At 35.2% G+C, this 16,963-nt stretch overlaps 1 protein-coding gene across 1 annotated transcript; it reads left to right on the forward strand.

Moving 5' to 3' along the window:
* The first annotated feature begins 5,085 nt into the window (after positions 1 to 5,085).
* LOC126032504 (histone H2B type 1-C/E/F/G/I-like) lies at positions 5,086 to 5,466 on the forward strand. Its single transcript, XM_049790195.1, has one exon. It carries the CDS (start codon positions 5,086 to 5,088, stop codon positions 5,464 to 5,466), a length of 381 nt encoding a protein of 126 aa, XP_049646152.1.
* Positions 5,467 to 16,963: the final 11,497 nt, after the last annotated feature.

Below are 16,963 nucleotides of genomic sequence, written 5' to 3' on the forward strand. Positions count from 1 at the left end.
TAAATGTCATCCTAACATGTCTAAAGTAAAATATCCATTATATATAATTGTTAACAAAAGCCGATATTATATTCTCTTCTATTTTATTAAAGTTTTACATTAATACTGATTTTTCCTAGAAGCATAATGTTAAAGACTGTTAAAATAGCTAAGGAATTTAGCTGATAAAACAGTGAAAGATGGAGTGGTGGGGCAAGGGGTAAAGTGTCAGTCTTGCTTGCGCTAGCTTAGGATGGACAGCAGTGTGATCCCAGGGCTTCCCATTTGGTCTCCCAAGCCAGGAGCGATTTCTGAGCACATAGCCAGGAGTAACCCATGAGTGTCACCAGGGTGTGGCCCCAAAAACAAAAACTATAAACAGTGAAAGAAATTATACTACCTTGGGTCTACAGTTTTAATAACTATAATAATGGTCTATAACATAAATAAAAGTATTCACACTGAAGAAAAACAGGTGATTGAACATGACAACAATTTTTTTTCCCTTAAACTTTATTGGGGATATTTGCAAGTTCATCATATCAGACAAAAGTCATAGAAATGTTTATTAAAATATCAAAATCACTATGTATACTAGACAATAATGTAGACATTAATCATAAATTATTTAACTGCCATCTCATCACAAAGTGGCAAGGTATATTTTATTGCCATCATCCTTTCATTTTGCAGATATATATTCTTATATTTAAAATTATTTAAAGTTACAAAACAAATAAATGAAGCTATTTGATCAATATATTTAAATATTTACATAAGTTCTGCATTGGATTTTATTATAAAGAACTTTGAAATATTCAATCAAAAATCTTGGGGCAAGAGCAATAGCACAGCGGCAGGGTGTTTGCCCTACCAGAACCCACAACAGACTTCAATTCCTCAGTTCAATCCCCAGCGTCCCATATTGTCCCCCCAAAAAGGAGTGATTTTTTTTAGTGCATAGCCAGAAATATTCCCTGAATTTCACCAGTTTTGTCCCCCCCCCAAAGCAACAACAACAACAATCCATATAGATTAAAAATCATAATAAATGGCAAAAGTGACAGTACATTCTCTTGCCTTGCATATATCTGATCAGGGTTCAGTTTCCAACAAAAAACAGTGTCCTTCAAGACCCAAGAGTGATCCCTAAGCACAGAAACAAGAATAAGCTCTGAGTATAGCTTAAAGGGGCCCACATGTTTTAAATAATTATTTTTTAATATTTAATATTTTATTTAATAAACATTAATATTCAATATTAATTTTTACATCTTCTCTCTTATTTTTAAGAGACATTATTATTAAAAAAAACCCTTATTTTGTATGCTCTGGAAAAGTTCACAGGCAATCATATTTAAGCATTGTTCAATACCAGTCGTAATAAATTGCTGTTACATCTCTTTTTGTTTTTCTCTGAGAGACATTGAGTTAACATATTAATGCACTACCTGATCCAAGTAACACTACATTGTGAGATAGAAGTTATAACAGGACACTGTTTGTGCAGAAAAACTGAATTGTAGAAATGTAATCTTTCTTGTTTTTCTAAAAATCATCAAGCACATTCTAGATGAAAATGTACACTCATGTAAGGAGATATAGAAATACAAAATTTAAAAATTTAGTCATATAATTTAATCCAATATTTTTAAATTACCAAAAGGAATATTATATTATCACAGCTATTTAATATAAGCTAATTTGAATTAAAATATAATTTATTTAAACTTTGAGTATTCCTCCTCTCATTCTATATCTTTACCTTTCAAAAATAAATACTAAAAATAATATTTTATATTTACATTGGCTAGGGCCATAAATTTTTTGCATCTGATTTTTAATATGAATGGCTCATCTTTTATTTTTTAGTTTTTGGGCCACACCCAGTGGTGCTGAGGGTTATTCTTGGCTATGCTCTCAGAAATCACACTGGCAGACTTGGGGGACCATCGGGGATGCAGGGAATTGAACCGGGGTTCATCTCAGGTCATCTGAGTGTGAGGCAAACACCCAAACCTTTGAGCTATTGTTATGGCCTCTAAAAAATTCATCTTTGTAAAAAACCATGTTTGCTTAATAAACATGTTAAGCATATTTTCTTTGGTATTTAAATAATTTACAAAAAAATTATGACTTGATGGCACAGCTTTTAAGATAATTGCAATATAATTGTTTTAGTCTGTTTTATCGAAAAAATGTCACTAAGTTTTATACCAATACATTATGTTTCATTTCTAGTTAGTTTTTGAAAGTAATATATTTAGTGTAAAAACTTATTGGTCATTTTTACAGAGCTATTCCTGCCTTGAATAAGTATCCCTTCTTTAGTATGCTGAAGTCCTCACCTCTCCATAAATTGAGTACTTTTCTGCACTTTCCATGTGATCAATAATGATTATAAATCAGGCTTAAACTGGCTGTGACATAATGAACTGGGTTACTTTTGTCCTTGCTATAACCTTATGACATAGCTCTTGTCTTTCTTTTACAAATAAAGACATTGGAATGGAGGACCTTGGTAAATAGCAGACTTTAATTCTTACTGAATCAATTTAGACTCAGTCAAACTGATTCAAAACCTATGTCAAACACGTTGTAATTCTGTGCTCAAACCAAACTAGTTGTAACTCATTCACTAAATATTCACTTCAAATCAAAATGGAATAGAAAAAGAACTACAGAAAGAAAACCTATTTAAATTATTTATATCTGAGGCGGAGGTGCAAGCACAAGGATCAAGGTGCTTGCTTTATTGTTACTCAACAAATCCCAGTTTTATTCCCAGTTCTTCATATGGCCCCTGAACACTTCTACAAGAGAACACTGAACACTGAGCCAGGAGTAATCCCTGCGATCTGGTGGTTAAAGCTCCCAAAGGAAATCAATGTATAAGCATATATATGCATATCTGCATATGTATATGTACATACTATGTAGGTATGCATATAGATATATAAACATATAGCCTAGTATATGTTTATGTTTATCTTTGTATTATTTATGCACATGAGCATTGAGGTACATTTTTACATATGTATCAAACATGATTTACATTTTTTATTTTTAGTGATTAGTTATTTGCAATGCTTGAAGAATTAACAGTTGGGCAAAAATTCCCAGGAAGAGACCCACAGGAGAATTCTCAACCAAAATTTTTGATAAAAAACATTTAATTTTCTTGACATCCTTTTTGTAATTAATACTGATGGTAATATTTGCAAATAAAAGTATGTATCAAGTTATGGATTATCCATTTAATAAATCAAAGCAATATTTACATATGTCATAGAATTATATTACAAGAAATATTAGGTATTTTCTATAACAATTCACAATTTCTCTGTCCCTGTCTTTCAAAAAACTTTTTCATATGATTTTATAGAAACTTAATCTCTAAAGTACTGACATTAAAAGGAACAAGATATAAATTCAAATATTTAATCAGGAATCTTTACATCATTTTCTCTTTGTGTTTTTTTTCTATAATAATTGAGGGGGAAAAAGTACCTGATTGTATTTTCTTTTAGGAATAAATTCATAAATTTAATATTTAATCTTTGTAAGTTTAAATATTTTCATCAAAATTGCATTGAAATGTGACATTATGGTTGTATATATTTAGAAATATTTAATTAAATTTTGTTTTCTTTATGGGTAATAGCACAGCAGGTAGCACATTATTCTTGCTTGTGGCTGACAAGGGTTTAATCTTTGATATCCCATATGGCCCCCATGATTTCTGAACACAGAACATTTATAAGTAAAATGTTTATTTAAACTAAAATTAACATTGTAAGGGGCCAGAGTGGTGGCGCAAGCAGTAGGACATTTGCCTTGCACATGCTGACCTAGGTAGGACTGACTGTGGTTTGATGCCCTGGTGTCTCATTTGGTCCCCCAAGCCAGGAGCAATTTTTGACCACATAGCCAGGAGTAACCTATGAGCATCACCGAGTGTGACCCAAAAAGCAACAACAAAACAAAACGAAAAATAAACCATTGTAAGACATTGTTTGCGAGTTCCTTACTCAGTGGCACTCTGGACTTACTCTTGCCTCTGCACTCAAGATCATACCTGGCATTCCTCAGAAAATCATATAGACTGCCAAAAATCAAACAATGTTTAGTGACTGTAAGTCAATTATTTGCTATCGTTTTTTTATGTGTGTATTGCCTAAAACAGATACTTCTGAACAAACTTTCTTTTATGATAGCTAACATAATTGTGAATAAGGTGCTTATTTTAGAAAAAAGAGAGAGATACCAGTTGTCAATACATTTGCTGCTGATAGAAAAACTATCATTTCTTAATATTAGAGACATTTTGTTTGAGAGATTTAAGAATTATTTTATATTATTTTATTTTTTTTTTTGTTTTTTTGGGCCACACCCGTTTGATGCTCAGGGGTTACTCCTGGCTAAGCGCTCAGAAATTGCCCCTGGCTTCGGGGGGACCATATGGGACGCCAATGGGATGGAACCGTTGTCCTTCCTTGGCTAGCGCTTGCAAGGCCAACACCTTACCTCTAGCGCCACCTCGCCGGTCCCAATAATTATTTTATTTAAAATAAATTTTATCTAAGATAAATGATTTTACCTAAAAATAATAATAAATGTTTGTATATAAGAGCCTCAAGGTATACTGGGTTATTGCTAACACTGGGCATATGATTTTTGAGGAAAATGATAAATGGGAAATAGAATATATTAGAGATCAATAGAAGCATTGAATATTGAATTGCAAGGAGGTTATGAATCAGATATTTCTAGTGGAACTTAACTGTACAAGAATACCTACCATTTTTAACTACAATATGTTCATATTTTGAGTTAATCCCAATACATTTTTAGTGTATATGCGTTTTTGTTCCTGCTTCAAATTACAAAGATATAGATGATTGAATTAATTAAGAGTCATTATTTATTCAGTTACTTATATAGAAAATAGTGGATCAAAATGTCACTGGAATTAGATATTAAATTTTATAATCCAGAAAAATTGAGTATATACTTAAACAGTATATATAAGTAGCACCTTATCTCTCAGCACTATGGTGTGTAGAACATTAGAATGGGCATCTCGAGACTGAAGGTTTTTTCAACATGCCCGAGCCAGCGAAGTCCGCTCCCGCCCCGAAAAAGGGCTCGAAGAAGGCGGTGACCAAGGCGCAGAAGAAGGACGGCAAGAAGCGCAAGCGCAGCCGCAAGGAGAGCTACTCGGTGTACGTGTACAAGGTGCTGAAGCAGGTGCACCCCGACACGGGCATCTCGTCCAAGGCCATGGGCATCATGAACTCGTTCGTCAACGACATCTTCGAGCGCATCGCGGGCGAGGCGTCGCGCCTGGCGCACTACAACAAGCGCTCCACCATCACGTCCCGCGAGATTCAGACGGCCGTGCGCCTGCTGCTGCCCGGCGAGCTGGCCAAGCACGCCGTGTTCGAGGGCACCAAGGCTGTCACCAAGTACACCAGCTCCAAGTAAACGTTGGCACCGTGTGCTAAGTTCAACCCAAAGGCTCTTTTCAGAGCCATAAAAAAAAAAAAAAAAAAAGAATGGGCATCTCATTCAGGCATGGGATATGAACAGAATAAAGTACAGAGGCTATAAGGTCATGATATTCAGCTATAAATTCTTCTGAAAATAATTCAACTCTATTCTTCAATTTCCAAATAAAATTGAATTTAATAATAGTAACTAAATTTTTGTCATGGTATATTTTATGATTTAATGAAATATCTGGAAAAACCTTTTCACTGTTTGAAAGAAAGGATATTATATTCTCAAAGGTTTAATCTGTTAGGAAGATGAAAAAAATAACCTGGCAATAACATTCCTATATGTTGATTAATTTTTGAAATAGGAAAATAATGGAATTGAAATTAGAAAAAATGGCAAGAGATTATAGAAAATTTCGGGATATCATTATGATGCATATTACCCAATGTTTACTATATGTGTACCTATAAAACAAAATGAGACAATTGTTTCCTGCACTTAACTATTAAGAGTCATAGAATAGGGAGATTTTCTTTTGAATGTCAAGTTACACTTATAAAAATATATATAATTATAACAGCATCTAGATAAATAGTAAATTGAACAAAATACAATAAAGCATTATAGCAAAAGTAAATAAGAGCCTTATATAAATAGACAATGTATATTTGCAATTTTGTAATTTGAGCCCTACAAATAATTCCCCCCAAATTATATAAAATTATAACACCTACTTATCTATAGCCTCCCTTACCTTTTCATCTCTTTCATTTATTATGTATAATTTAACTAAAAGAAAATATGCAACTTCTCTCAGTCACCCCAGAGAAAAACATAACATATGGATCTTAAAGGATATCATGTTTGTCTAATTCCCAAGGATATCTAATGAATAAAACTGCCACCCCTCTTTTTTAATCTTTTAGTTAAGAGCTTCCACCTTTTCTTTTTTCAAATATTGGGACATGAATTACATTGTTTTACTTAATTTCTGTATTTTTCTATAAAATTAAGGAGAAAAAATAAGAAAGATTGGGAACCAGGGGTCAAGAGGTCTCATCAGATTATTAGTGGAGATAAAAAAAAAAAGACAGAACTAACTATTCAAGCCAAAGTCAATAAAAATAGAATCAAGTGATCCAATCTATAAAATTCTAAATTTAAAATTAGCCTATTTTACTGGCAGGCCAGGGAGCAAAGGGTTGTGCGCACTCTGGGAACATTGGTGGTTGAAGGAGGACGATGTTGGTGGGATTGGCTCAGATTCATTGTATGACTTATTGGGACCTGAGATCTGGACAAGGAGGGACACTATTTTGTAAATGCCACTTGGCAAGGCTTCTTAAGGTTCTGCTCAGAACCACTCTTAGTTCCATGGGCTGTCAGTATAATAGGCTCAGGATACAATAATTTTCACAAATTTGCTTTTTTTCTGTACTCTCTATTTTAACTTCTTTATTTCTTTTTTTTTCCTTATATATTTTTACAATAAATTATTTCCTACTTATCTAGAAATAATGTATTATGGTCAGCTATATTCAACTCTGTAATACATGCTCTTAAAGTAAAATTAAAAAAAATTAAGGTCAATTTATCTGATAGCACTTCTTTCCTCAAAAGACCACATGAGATTCACTTTTACTGAGAACATAAGCCTAATTAAGTGAATGAAAACATTTGGAACTTGTTGCCCGATATTTTGAAACAGTTCTCTACGATGTTATTTTTCTTGGGTCAGAAAACAACAATAAGGGAAACATGAGGAGGTGGTAGGTCTGGGCTTAACCATTTTTTCAGACTATGAGGGAAATTGGAGAGTGAGTGGGAAATTAGAAAAGAAGATGTTATTTTTCTATGTGATTTTTTTTCCTAATACCATCACCCAGCTGTGCTTTTCTTTATAATTCTATTGAGCTTTCAAACTAGGTCTACGTGGAGTTAGTTATTGTTGCTTATGTCACCTTATATCTAATCCTCCTTCAAACCTGATCCCAAGGTTAAATCACTCTGACTGAAATATTCTCAATGGTGTGTTTAATATAAATTCACACTATGAGCCTTAATCTCACCAAGAAATCAAATAGTGCAAACTGATATCTCCTTATTAATCATATATTTTGTCTCTCTGATTACAGGCCTTGACTGTCATAATTTTAAGGCTTATTTTATTAAATATTATTAGTTGGACGAGTGCTCATTAGTCTTTGAAAAGCAGCTAAAAGCAAGCACTTCAAATTTATAGTTCCTATCTGAAATCCCAGAGTCCCTCTCTCATTTCACTCTGCTACATGTATGCCATTAAACCTGAAGAAACACCAATGAAATCTTTCCCATACTAGAGATTTTATCTGCTTTTCATGAAGTCTGACATAACCAAAGTAATATGCTTGCTTGTACTCAAGGAAAAAAATCCATGATTCTACATTGTACAATTTACTGAGGGAGCAGAATGATAACTGCAACAATGTCATAATCGACTTAATCATAGGATACAGTCAGATGTTAAGAACACATGCACACATACAAAAATAGCACTGGTTAAGCTATATCTTTTTCATATTTTGTTCCCATGCATTTTCGATGTAAGATGAAAAGTTCCATAATAAAACCATCTAGATTTTATCCAGATAAAATTTATCTAAATGGTATCAAAAATAATATCATCTAAAAAGGATTCAATTTTATTTTTATCATATCTCTCACAAGTAATTCACAAAATGATGGACATAGGAAAGATAAGATATTTCAAAAAATTTAAATACTAATCATTTTGTTCACATCTTAGAATTCAATAATGTAAAGGCAATAAAACTGTGCTACTTTTTTTCCTGAAATTCTTTTTTATTTATTTTTTAAATTTTTTTATTTAAACAACTTGATTACATATATGATTGTGTTTGGGTTTCAGTCATGTAAAGAACACCACCCATCATCAGTGCAACATTCCCATCACCAATGTCCCAAATGTCCCTCCTCCCCACTCAACCCCCACCTGTACTCTAGACAGGCTTTCTATTTCCCTCGTACATTTTCATTATTAGGATAGTTCGAAGCTTAATTATTTCTCATCCCTGTTTGTGGTGAGCTTCATGATGTGAGCTGTAACTTCCAGCTCTTTTCTATTTTGTGTCTGAAAGTTATTATTGCAAGAATGTCTTTCATTTATCTTAAAACGCATAGATAAGTGAGATCTTTCTGCGTCTTTCTTTCTCTCTCTCTGACTTATTTCACTCAGCATAATAGATTCCATGTACATCCATGTATAGGAAAATTTCATGACTTCATCTCTCCTGACAGTGCATAATATTCCATTGTGTATATGTTCCACAGTTTCTTTAGCCATTCATCTGTTGAAGGGTATCTTGGCTGTTTCCAGAGTCTTGCTATGGTAAATAGTGCTGCAATGAATATAGGTGTAAGGAAGGGATTTTTGTATTGTATTTTTGTGTTCCTAGGGTATAATCCTAGGAGTGGTATAGGTGGGTTGTATGGGAGCTCGTTTTCCAGTTTTGGGAGGAATCTTCATATTGCTTAACATAAAGGTTGAACTAGATGGCATTACCACCAGCAGTGGATAAGAGTTCCTTTCTCTCCACATCCCCACCAACACTGCTTGTTCTCATTCTTTGCGATGTGTGCCAATCTTTGGGGTGTGAGGTGGTACCTCATAGTTGTTTTGATTTGCATCTCTCTGATGATTAATGTTGTGGAGCATTTTTTCATGTGTCCTTTGGCCATTTGTATTTCTTCTTTGTCAAAGTGTCTGTCCAGTTCTTCTCCCCATTTTTGATGGGATTAGATGTTTTTTCTTGTAAATTTCTGTCAGTGCCTTATATATTTTGGAGATTAGCCCCTTGTCTGATGGGTATTGGGTGAATATTTTCTCCCAATCTGTCGGGTGCTCTTGTATCCAGGATGCTATTGCTTTTGAGGTGCAGAAGCTTCTCATTTTAATATATTCCATCTGTTAATCTCTGTTTTCACTTGCTTGGAGAGTGCAGTTTCCTCTTTGAAGATGCCTTTAGTCTCAATGTCCTGTAATGTTTTACCTACGTGTTGTTCTATATATCTTATGGTGTCGGTCTGATATTGAGGTCTTTAATCCATTTGGATTTAACCTTCGTACATGATATTAGCTGGGGGTATAAATTAAGTTTTTGCAAGTGGCTATCCTGTTGTGCCAACACAACTTGTTGAAGAGGCTTTCTTTGCTCCACTTAGAATTTCTTGCTCCTTTATCAAAAATTAGGTGATTGTATGTCTGGGGAACATTTTCTGAGTATCAAGCCTATTCCACTGATCTAAGGGCCTGTCTTTATTCCAATACCATGCGGTTTTGATAACTATTGCTTTGTAGAACAGTTTAAAGTTGGGGAAGTAATTCCTCCCATATTCTTTTTCCCAATGATTGCTTTAGCTATTCGAGGGTGTTTATTGTTCCAAATGAATTTCAAAAGTGCTTGATACACTTCTTTGAAGAATGTCATGCATATCTTTAGAGGGATCACATTAAATCTGTACAATGCTTTGGGGAGTACTGCCATTTTAATGATGTTAATCCTGCCAATCCATGAGCAGGGTATTTGCTTCCATTTCCACATGTCCTCTCCTTATTTCTTGGAGCAGAGTCTTATAGTTTTCTTTGTATAGGTCCTTCACATTTTTAGTCAAGTTGATTCCAAGATATTTGAGTTTGTGTGGCACTATTGTGAATAAGGTTGTTTTCTTAATATCTATTTCTTCCTTATTACTATTGGTGCATAGAAAGGCCATTGATTTTTGTGTATTAATTTTGTAGCCTGCCACCTTGCTATATGACTATTGTTTCTAGAAGCCTTTATGTAGAGACTTTAGGGTTTTCTAGGTAGAGTATCATGTCATCTGCAAAGAGCGAGAGCTTGACTTCTTCCTTTCCTATCTGGATTCCCTTGATATTTTTTCTTGCCTAATCTCATAGCAAGTACTTCCAGTGCTATCTTAAATAGGAGTGGTGAGAGAGGACAGCCTTGTCTTGTGCCAGAATTTAGAGGAAAAGCTTTCAGTTTTTCTCCATTTAGGACAATATTTGCCTCTGGTTTGTGGTAGATGGCCTTAACTATATTGAGAAAGGTTCCTTCCATTCCCATCTTGCTGAGAGTTTTGATCAAGAATGGGTGTTGGACCTTATCAAATTCTTTCTCTGCATCTATTGATATGATCATGTGATGTTTATTTTTCTTGTTGTTGATGTTGTGTATTACGTTGATTTATGGATGTTAAACCAGCCTTTCTTTCCTGGGATAAAACCGACTTGATCATAGTGGATGATCTTCTTAATGAGGCATTGAATCCTATTTGCCAGGATATTGTTGAGGATCTTTGCATCTGTATTCATCAGCAATATTGGGCTGTAATTTTCTTTTTTCATAGCATCTCTGTCTGGTTTAGGTATCAAGTTGATGTTGACTTTATAAAAGCTATTTGGAAGTGTTCCTGTTTTTTCGATTCATGAAAGAGTCTTGCCAGGATTGGTAAAAGTTCCTCTTGAAAGGTTTGGAAGAATTTATTAGTAAATCTATCTGGGCCTGGACTTTGTTTTTGGACAGACATTTGATTACTGTCTTAATTTTCTCAATAATGATGGGTGTGTTTAGATATGCTACATCCTCTTCATTCAACTGTGGAAGATTATAAGAGTCCAAAAACTTATCCATTTCTTCCAGGTTTTCATTTTTAGTGGCATAGAGTTTCTCAAAGTAGTTCTGATTACCCTTTGGATCTCTACCATATCAGTATTGATCTATCCTTTTTCATTCCTAATACGAGTTATCAAGATTCTCTCTTTCTTTGTTAATTTTGCCAGTGTTCTATCAATCTTTTTTATTTTTTCAAAGAACCAACTTCTGTTTTTGTTGATTGTTTTTCGGGTTTCCACTTTATTGATTTCTGCTCTCAGCTTTGCTATTTCCTTCTTTCTCCCTATTTTTGGGTTCTTTTGTTGAGTACTTTCTAATTCTAGAAGCTGCGTCATTAAGCTATTCAGGTATGTCTCTTCTTTCTTCCTGATGTGTGCTTGCAAAGCTATAAATTTTCCTCTCAGTACCGTTTTTTGCTGTGTCCCATAAGTTCTGATAGTTTGTGTCTCCATTGTCATTTGTTTCTAGGAAGGTCTTGATTTTCTCTTTGATTTCATCTTGGACCCACTTGTTATTCAGTATTAGGCTGTTTTAACTTCCAGGTATTAAAGTTTTTCTTCTGTGTCCCTTTGTGTTTCACATATAATTTCAGGGTCTTGTGGTCAGCGAAGCTAGCCTGCAAAATTTCTATCCTCTTGATATTATGGAGTAATGTTTTATGTGCTAGCATGTAGTCTATCCTGGAGAATGTCCCATATACATTCGAGAAGAATGTGTATCCTTGCTTCTGGGGGTGGAATGTCCAGTATATATCTACTAATCCTCTTTCTTCCATTTCTCTTTTCAGGTCTAGTATATTCTTGTTGGGTTTCAGTCTGGTTGACCTTTCATGTGATTTCAATGTCGTTTTGAGGTCTCCCACAATTATTGTGTTGTTATTGATATTATTTTTCAGATTTGTCAACAATTTTATTAAATATTTTGCTGGCCTCTCATTCGGTGCATGTATGTTTAGGAGAGTGATTTCTTCCTGCTGTACGTATCCCTTGATTAATATAAAATGTCCCTTTTTTTCCCTTACAACTTTCCTAAGTATAAAGTTTGCATCATCTGATATTAGTATGGCCACTCCAGCTTTTTATGGGTGTTGATTGCTTGGATGATTTTCCTCCAGCCTTTTATTTTGAGTCTATGTTTGTTCTGACTATTCAGGTGAATTTCTTGTAGGCAGCAGAAGGTTGGATTGAGTTTTTTGATCCATTTAGCCACTCTGTGTCTCTTAACTGCTGCATTTAGTCCATTGACATTGAGAGAAAGAATTGTCCTGTGAGTTGGTGCCATCTTTATCTTGGAGATTGGTTTGTCTGCAGGTCAGTCTTGTCTTAAAGTAGGCCATTCAGTTTTTCTTTTAAGAATGGTTTTGAGTCTGTAAAGTTTTGAGCTGTTGTTTGTCTGTGATACCATTTATTGTTCCTTCAAACCTGAAAGTGAGTTGTACTGAGTGCAGTATTCTAGGAGAAACATTTATTTCATTGAGTTTTGTCACTATGTCCCACCACTGCCTTCTGGCCTTCAGTGTGTCTGGTGACAGGTCTGCAGTAAATCTCAAGTATGTTCCCTTGATTGTAATTTCTCTTTTCGATCTTGCTGCTTTCAGAATTCTGTCTCTATTTGTGGAATTCATCATTGTGACTAGGATGTGTCGTGGGTGTTTTTTCTGGGGTCTTTTTTAGTTGGTACTCTTTGGGAATGCAGGATTTGATATCATGTATTCTTTAGCTCTGGTAGTGTCTCTTTAATGATATTCTTGATCGTTCATCCTTCTTGGAGATTTTCTTCCTGGGTCTCTGGGACTCCAATGATTCTTAAGTTGTTTCTGTTGAGCTTATCATAGACTTCTATTTTCATATGTTCCCATTCTTTGAGTAATTTTTCCATTGTTTGATCATTTGCTTTAAGGCTTTTTTCCAATTTCTTCTGCTGTATGGAGTTGTTATTCATCTCATCTTCCAGTGTACTAATTTTATCCTCAGCTGCTGTTAACCCATGGGAATGCTCAACCATGTTTTTCTTCAATTCATCTACTGATTTTTTTCAGACCTGATATTTGACCTGAAATTTCAGTTTGGAGTTTTCTGATTTCTATCTTCATGTTCTCTTGATTCTTATTAGTGTTCTCTTTTATACTTTTTGAGTTCTTTGAACATCTTCCATATTGTGACTCTAAACTCCTTATCTGAGAGACTGACTAGTTGGTTGGTCATGTTCAAGTCATCAGAGTTGCCATCATAATTCTCTATGTCTGGCGCTGGCCTGCATTGTTTCCCCATTGTCACACTTTTATTGTGGGTTATTCTATGTGTTGTGGTTGTACTCATTGGCTATATGATGTGCACGGCCAGGAAGCAAAGCAGAGCGGCCATGACCCTCTGGCTTCACCCTTTCTGGGCTTGTAAACTCACCTCCAGGGAAGGCTCCAGGGGAAGGTGATCCATCCTCAGATGAGCCACATACAGAATGAAATCTGGCCGAAAATGGAGCACAGCACAGAAGACAGGCAGATAGGGGTGCTGACATCTGAGGTCCAGCAGAGTTTAGTGGTTTCCCCTTTCTGAGCATGTAAGCTCAGCTCCAGGGAAGGCTCCAGGGGTGGTGAGCCATCGCAGATGAGCCACACACAGGATGAAATCAGGCTGAAGGTGGAGCACAGCACAGAAGTCAGGCAGATAGGGGTGCTGGCATCTTTCCAGCAGAGTTCAATGATTTCCCTTTTCTGTGTGTGTAAACTCACCTCCAGGGAAGGCTCCAGGGAAGGCGAACCGTCTTCAGATGAGTTACACACAGGATGAAATCAGACCGAAAATGGAGCACAGCACAGAAGCCAGGCAGATAGGGGTGCTGGCATCTGAGTTCCAGCAGAGTTCAGCGGCGTCCCCTTTCTAGGCTGTAAAGTCAGCCATTTCTTACTCACTCACTTGCTCACTGGGTAGCTTCAGATTACAGTTTTTTGGTTGTTCGTTTGCCAGGCTCTGAGGAGCGCTTCAAGGATTCAGAAAAGACAGAGAGCACAGGACAGGGCCCCCTTGAGGTCCTCAGTTTCCTCAGAAGAAGCACAACAGTGTGGAAACTCCACAGGTGAAGCAATCAGCACTTTACCTGGCAGTCTCCACAGTCAGCCATTTCTTACTCAATCCAAATCTGTGCTTCTGAAAGACCTTCATAATGTAAGGATGAGGCATTTTTGTCCCAAAACCTACCAGAAATTTTTTTACACAAGAAATTTCTGAAATATTGCCAGAAAAAACTTGTGTAGGAGTTAAAGCACATCCGTGCATATGGTCAGCCCAATTTCTATTCCATTAACCATGTGGTCCCCTGAGAATAATTAGCGATAACACTAATTGCTTTTGAGTAAAATGTGGGTGGCCCAGTTAATTTCTAGTTCTATAGCATCAATGTTGCTATCTGCAAATCAACAACCAAATAAAACTGAATAAATTTAGTTTTCAAAATAAGTTAGAATAGAAATCTAAAAGATGTGTCTGACTGGAAAGCAGGTATAATCTCGCAATACATTAAAACAAAAATATTGTACACAAAAGCTTGGCTTTTGAGTTGAGACTTCCATTACAAACAAAGGTCTGCCCAACTCAAGTGTTATCTTTTTCTACACCAGACAATGATACTCTCAAGTACATGGATGCACATAATTTTATCCTGCCTATTTTCTATCACTGCACTCAGCGGTCACTCATGGCAAGGCTCAAGATACCATACATGTGCCAGGGATTAAAACCTAATTGACTGCATGCAATGCAAATGCCCAACACATTATACTATTTCTAAGGTCTCTAAGAGTTGTGAGGTGTGTTTGTGCGTGTGTGTGTGTACAGGGGGAATATGAGTGTATATGTGCAGATATGGGGTCTATTTAACTTTAAAACATACTATCAATTAGAGTTCACATATCAACTTACCCAAAAGCATTCATTGTAGGCTTTATATAATATAGTAACGTATCACCAGGGCAAAACTTGAACTCTTATACTATCTCCAATTATAACACTACCTGAAAAGAGTGCTTGCTAGGAAGGTAGATTGATGAAATATGTAAAATTCAATACATGAGAATAACATTTTACTTTTATTCATTCTTAAGTTGCAGTAGTTACCTGGAGTTTTATATGTAAAGTAATTAATTAAATTAACAATAACAGTAGCAAGCATTCACTTTAAAACTTCAAGAAAAACAGAAAGTAAAATCAGTGCATTTTCACTGACTATTAAGAGAACAAAAGACATAAACTCCAATAACTCTGAGTGTGAGAGTTCTATGACCAGAATAGCAGAAAAATATATAATATATGTGTGTGCAGAGCCAAGTACTCCCCACAGTGTGCAGTTACATTAAATGTAATCTGAAGAAAATTTCTGCTCCTACTAATATTTCTGGACCTCTGATATGTTAAATATATTGTTAATATAATTTTTCCAAAATACAGAAGAATGAAAATAAAAGTGAGTTCAGATGGAAAACAAAGTGGCAAATACAATATGAAGAAGAAACACTAGATGAATGCATGTGAATAAAGAGTAGCCACGATGCCATGACCCCTCAAAACTTAGAACCCTGAAAGTAGCTACAATTATGTACTTCATTTTTCAGTGCAACCCTCATGATATTTAAATAACACAGGAAGAAACTTCACCAGATTAATGTAGCACCTGTATCATGATCATAGATCCTGAAAATTATTGATGTGTAATCCAATTGATTAGCACAGAATATATAAGTCATTGCCATAGGAATTGGAAAAGAAATAGAATATTCAAGAATTAAAGAACTACAATCATCAATGTAAAGCAAACTCTTGATACAATATTAGGTGCATCATTAACATGACATATTTACAAAGCATTGCATTTAAAAAAAAAGAAAACATTGGTACAATTGAGCTTACATGCAAGCTGTAAGTCTAATGATCATTGACTGATATTATCTAATATTTAGTTGATCTAAGCTCACTCTATATAGTAATTATATTTGGGGACCACACCCAGTTATTTAAAAGAGTTGGAATTTGTGATATTGTCTGTTTTAGGTTCTATGCTTAGATTTTTTTTTTCTGCAGCACTCAGGCCACCATGTACTGCTGTGTATGCTGAGCATGTGATCAGCCCTTTGAGCTCTGGCTGTCTCTGGCCCTGAGGCTGATGCTGTTAATTCTGGCTTCATTTACAATGCCATCTTTTCTAAAGCCAAATATATTTTAAACTGTGTGAGCAGAAACATTAGTGTCCATATTCTAATACTACATTTCTACATTATGTTCAACTATTCTTAATATATGAAGTTACACAAGGGCTGGGTTTTGACTAGTGAATGCAATCTGGTATCTAATCAGATAGCTGTGAAGGCAAACCTATATCTGAGTTCCAGAAATTGGAATATTTTAAATGATAACTGCAAAACAAGAATTTATTTCTATTAGAAACTATATAAATGTTGAAGAAGTAAATCTCTTAAAAATCTGCTTATGACCATTATATTCTCCAGTATTGTAGGAAGAGAATGACTTGTTCCATACTCGGGGATGCTATACATTTTTCCTCTAAATTTCTCTTCCCTAAAAGTGAGGCTATCTGTAACCTCCTTGTGTCTTTTGAATTGTAGCACCCATTCCCACTTGATTGTCAAGGAGAAATATGTGGTGCAGACCATCAGAGTGCATTCAGAGTAGGATATCTAACCTGTGGCTAGAAACCCAGTGGAGTCCATGGCAGTCAGAACATTCATCACATTGTCAATTACCTCAGGTTTCTTTTTGCCACTCCCTTCTTCCCAGCATGTTTACCCTGCTTGTCTC

This window comes from Suncus etruscus, chromosome 16, assembly GCF_024139225.1.
Source record: "Suncus etruscus isolate mSunEtr1 chromosome 16, mSunEtr1.pri.cur, whole genome shotgun sequence".
NCBI lineage: Eukaryota > Metazoa > Chordata > Mammalia > Eulipotyphla > Soricidae > Suncus > Suncus etruscus.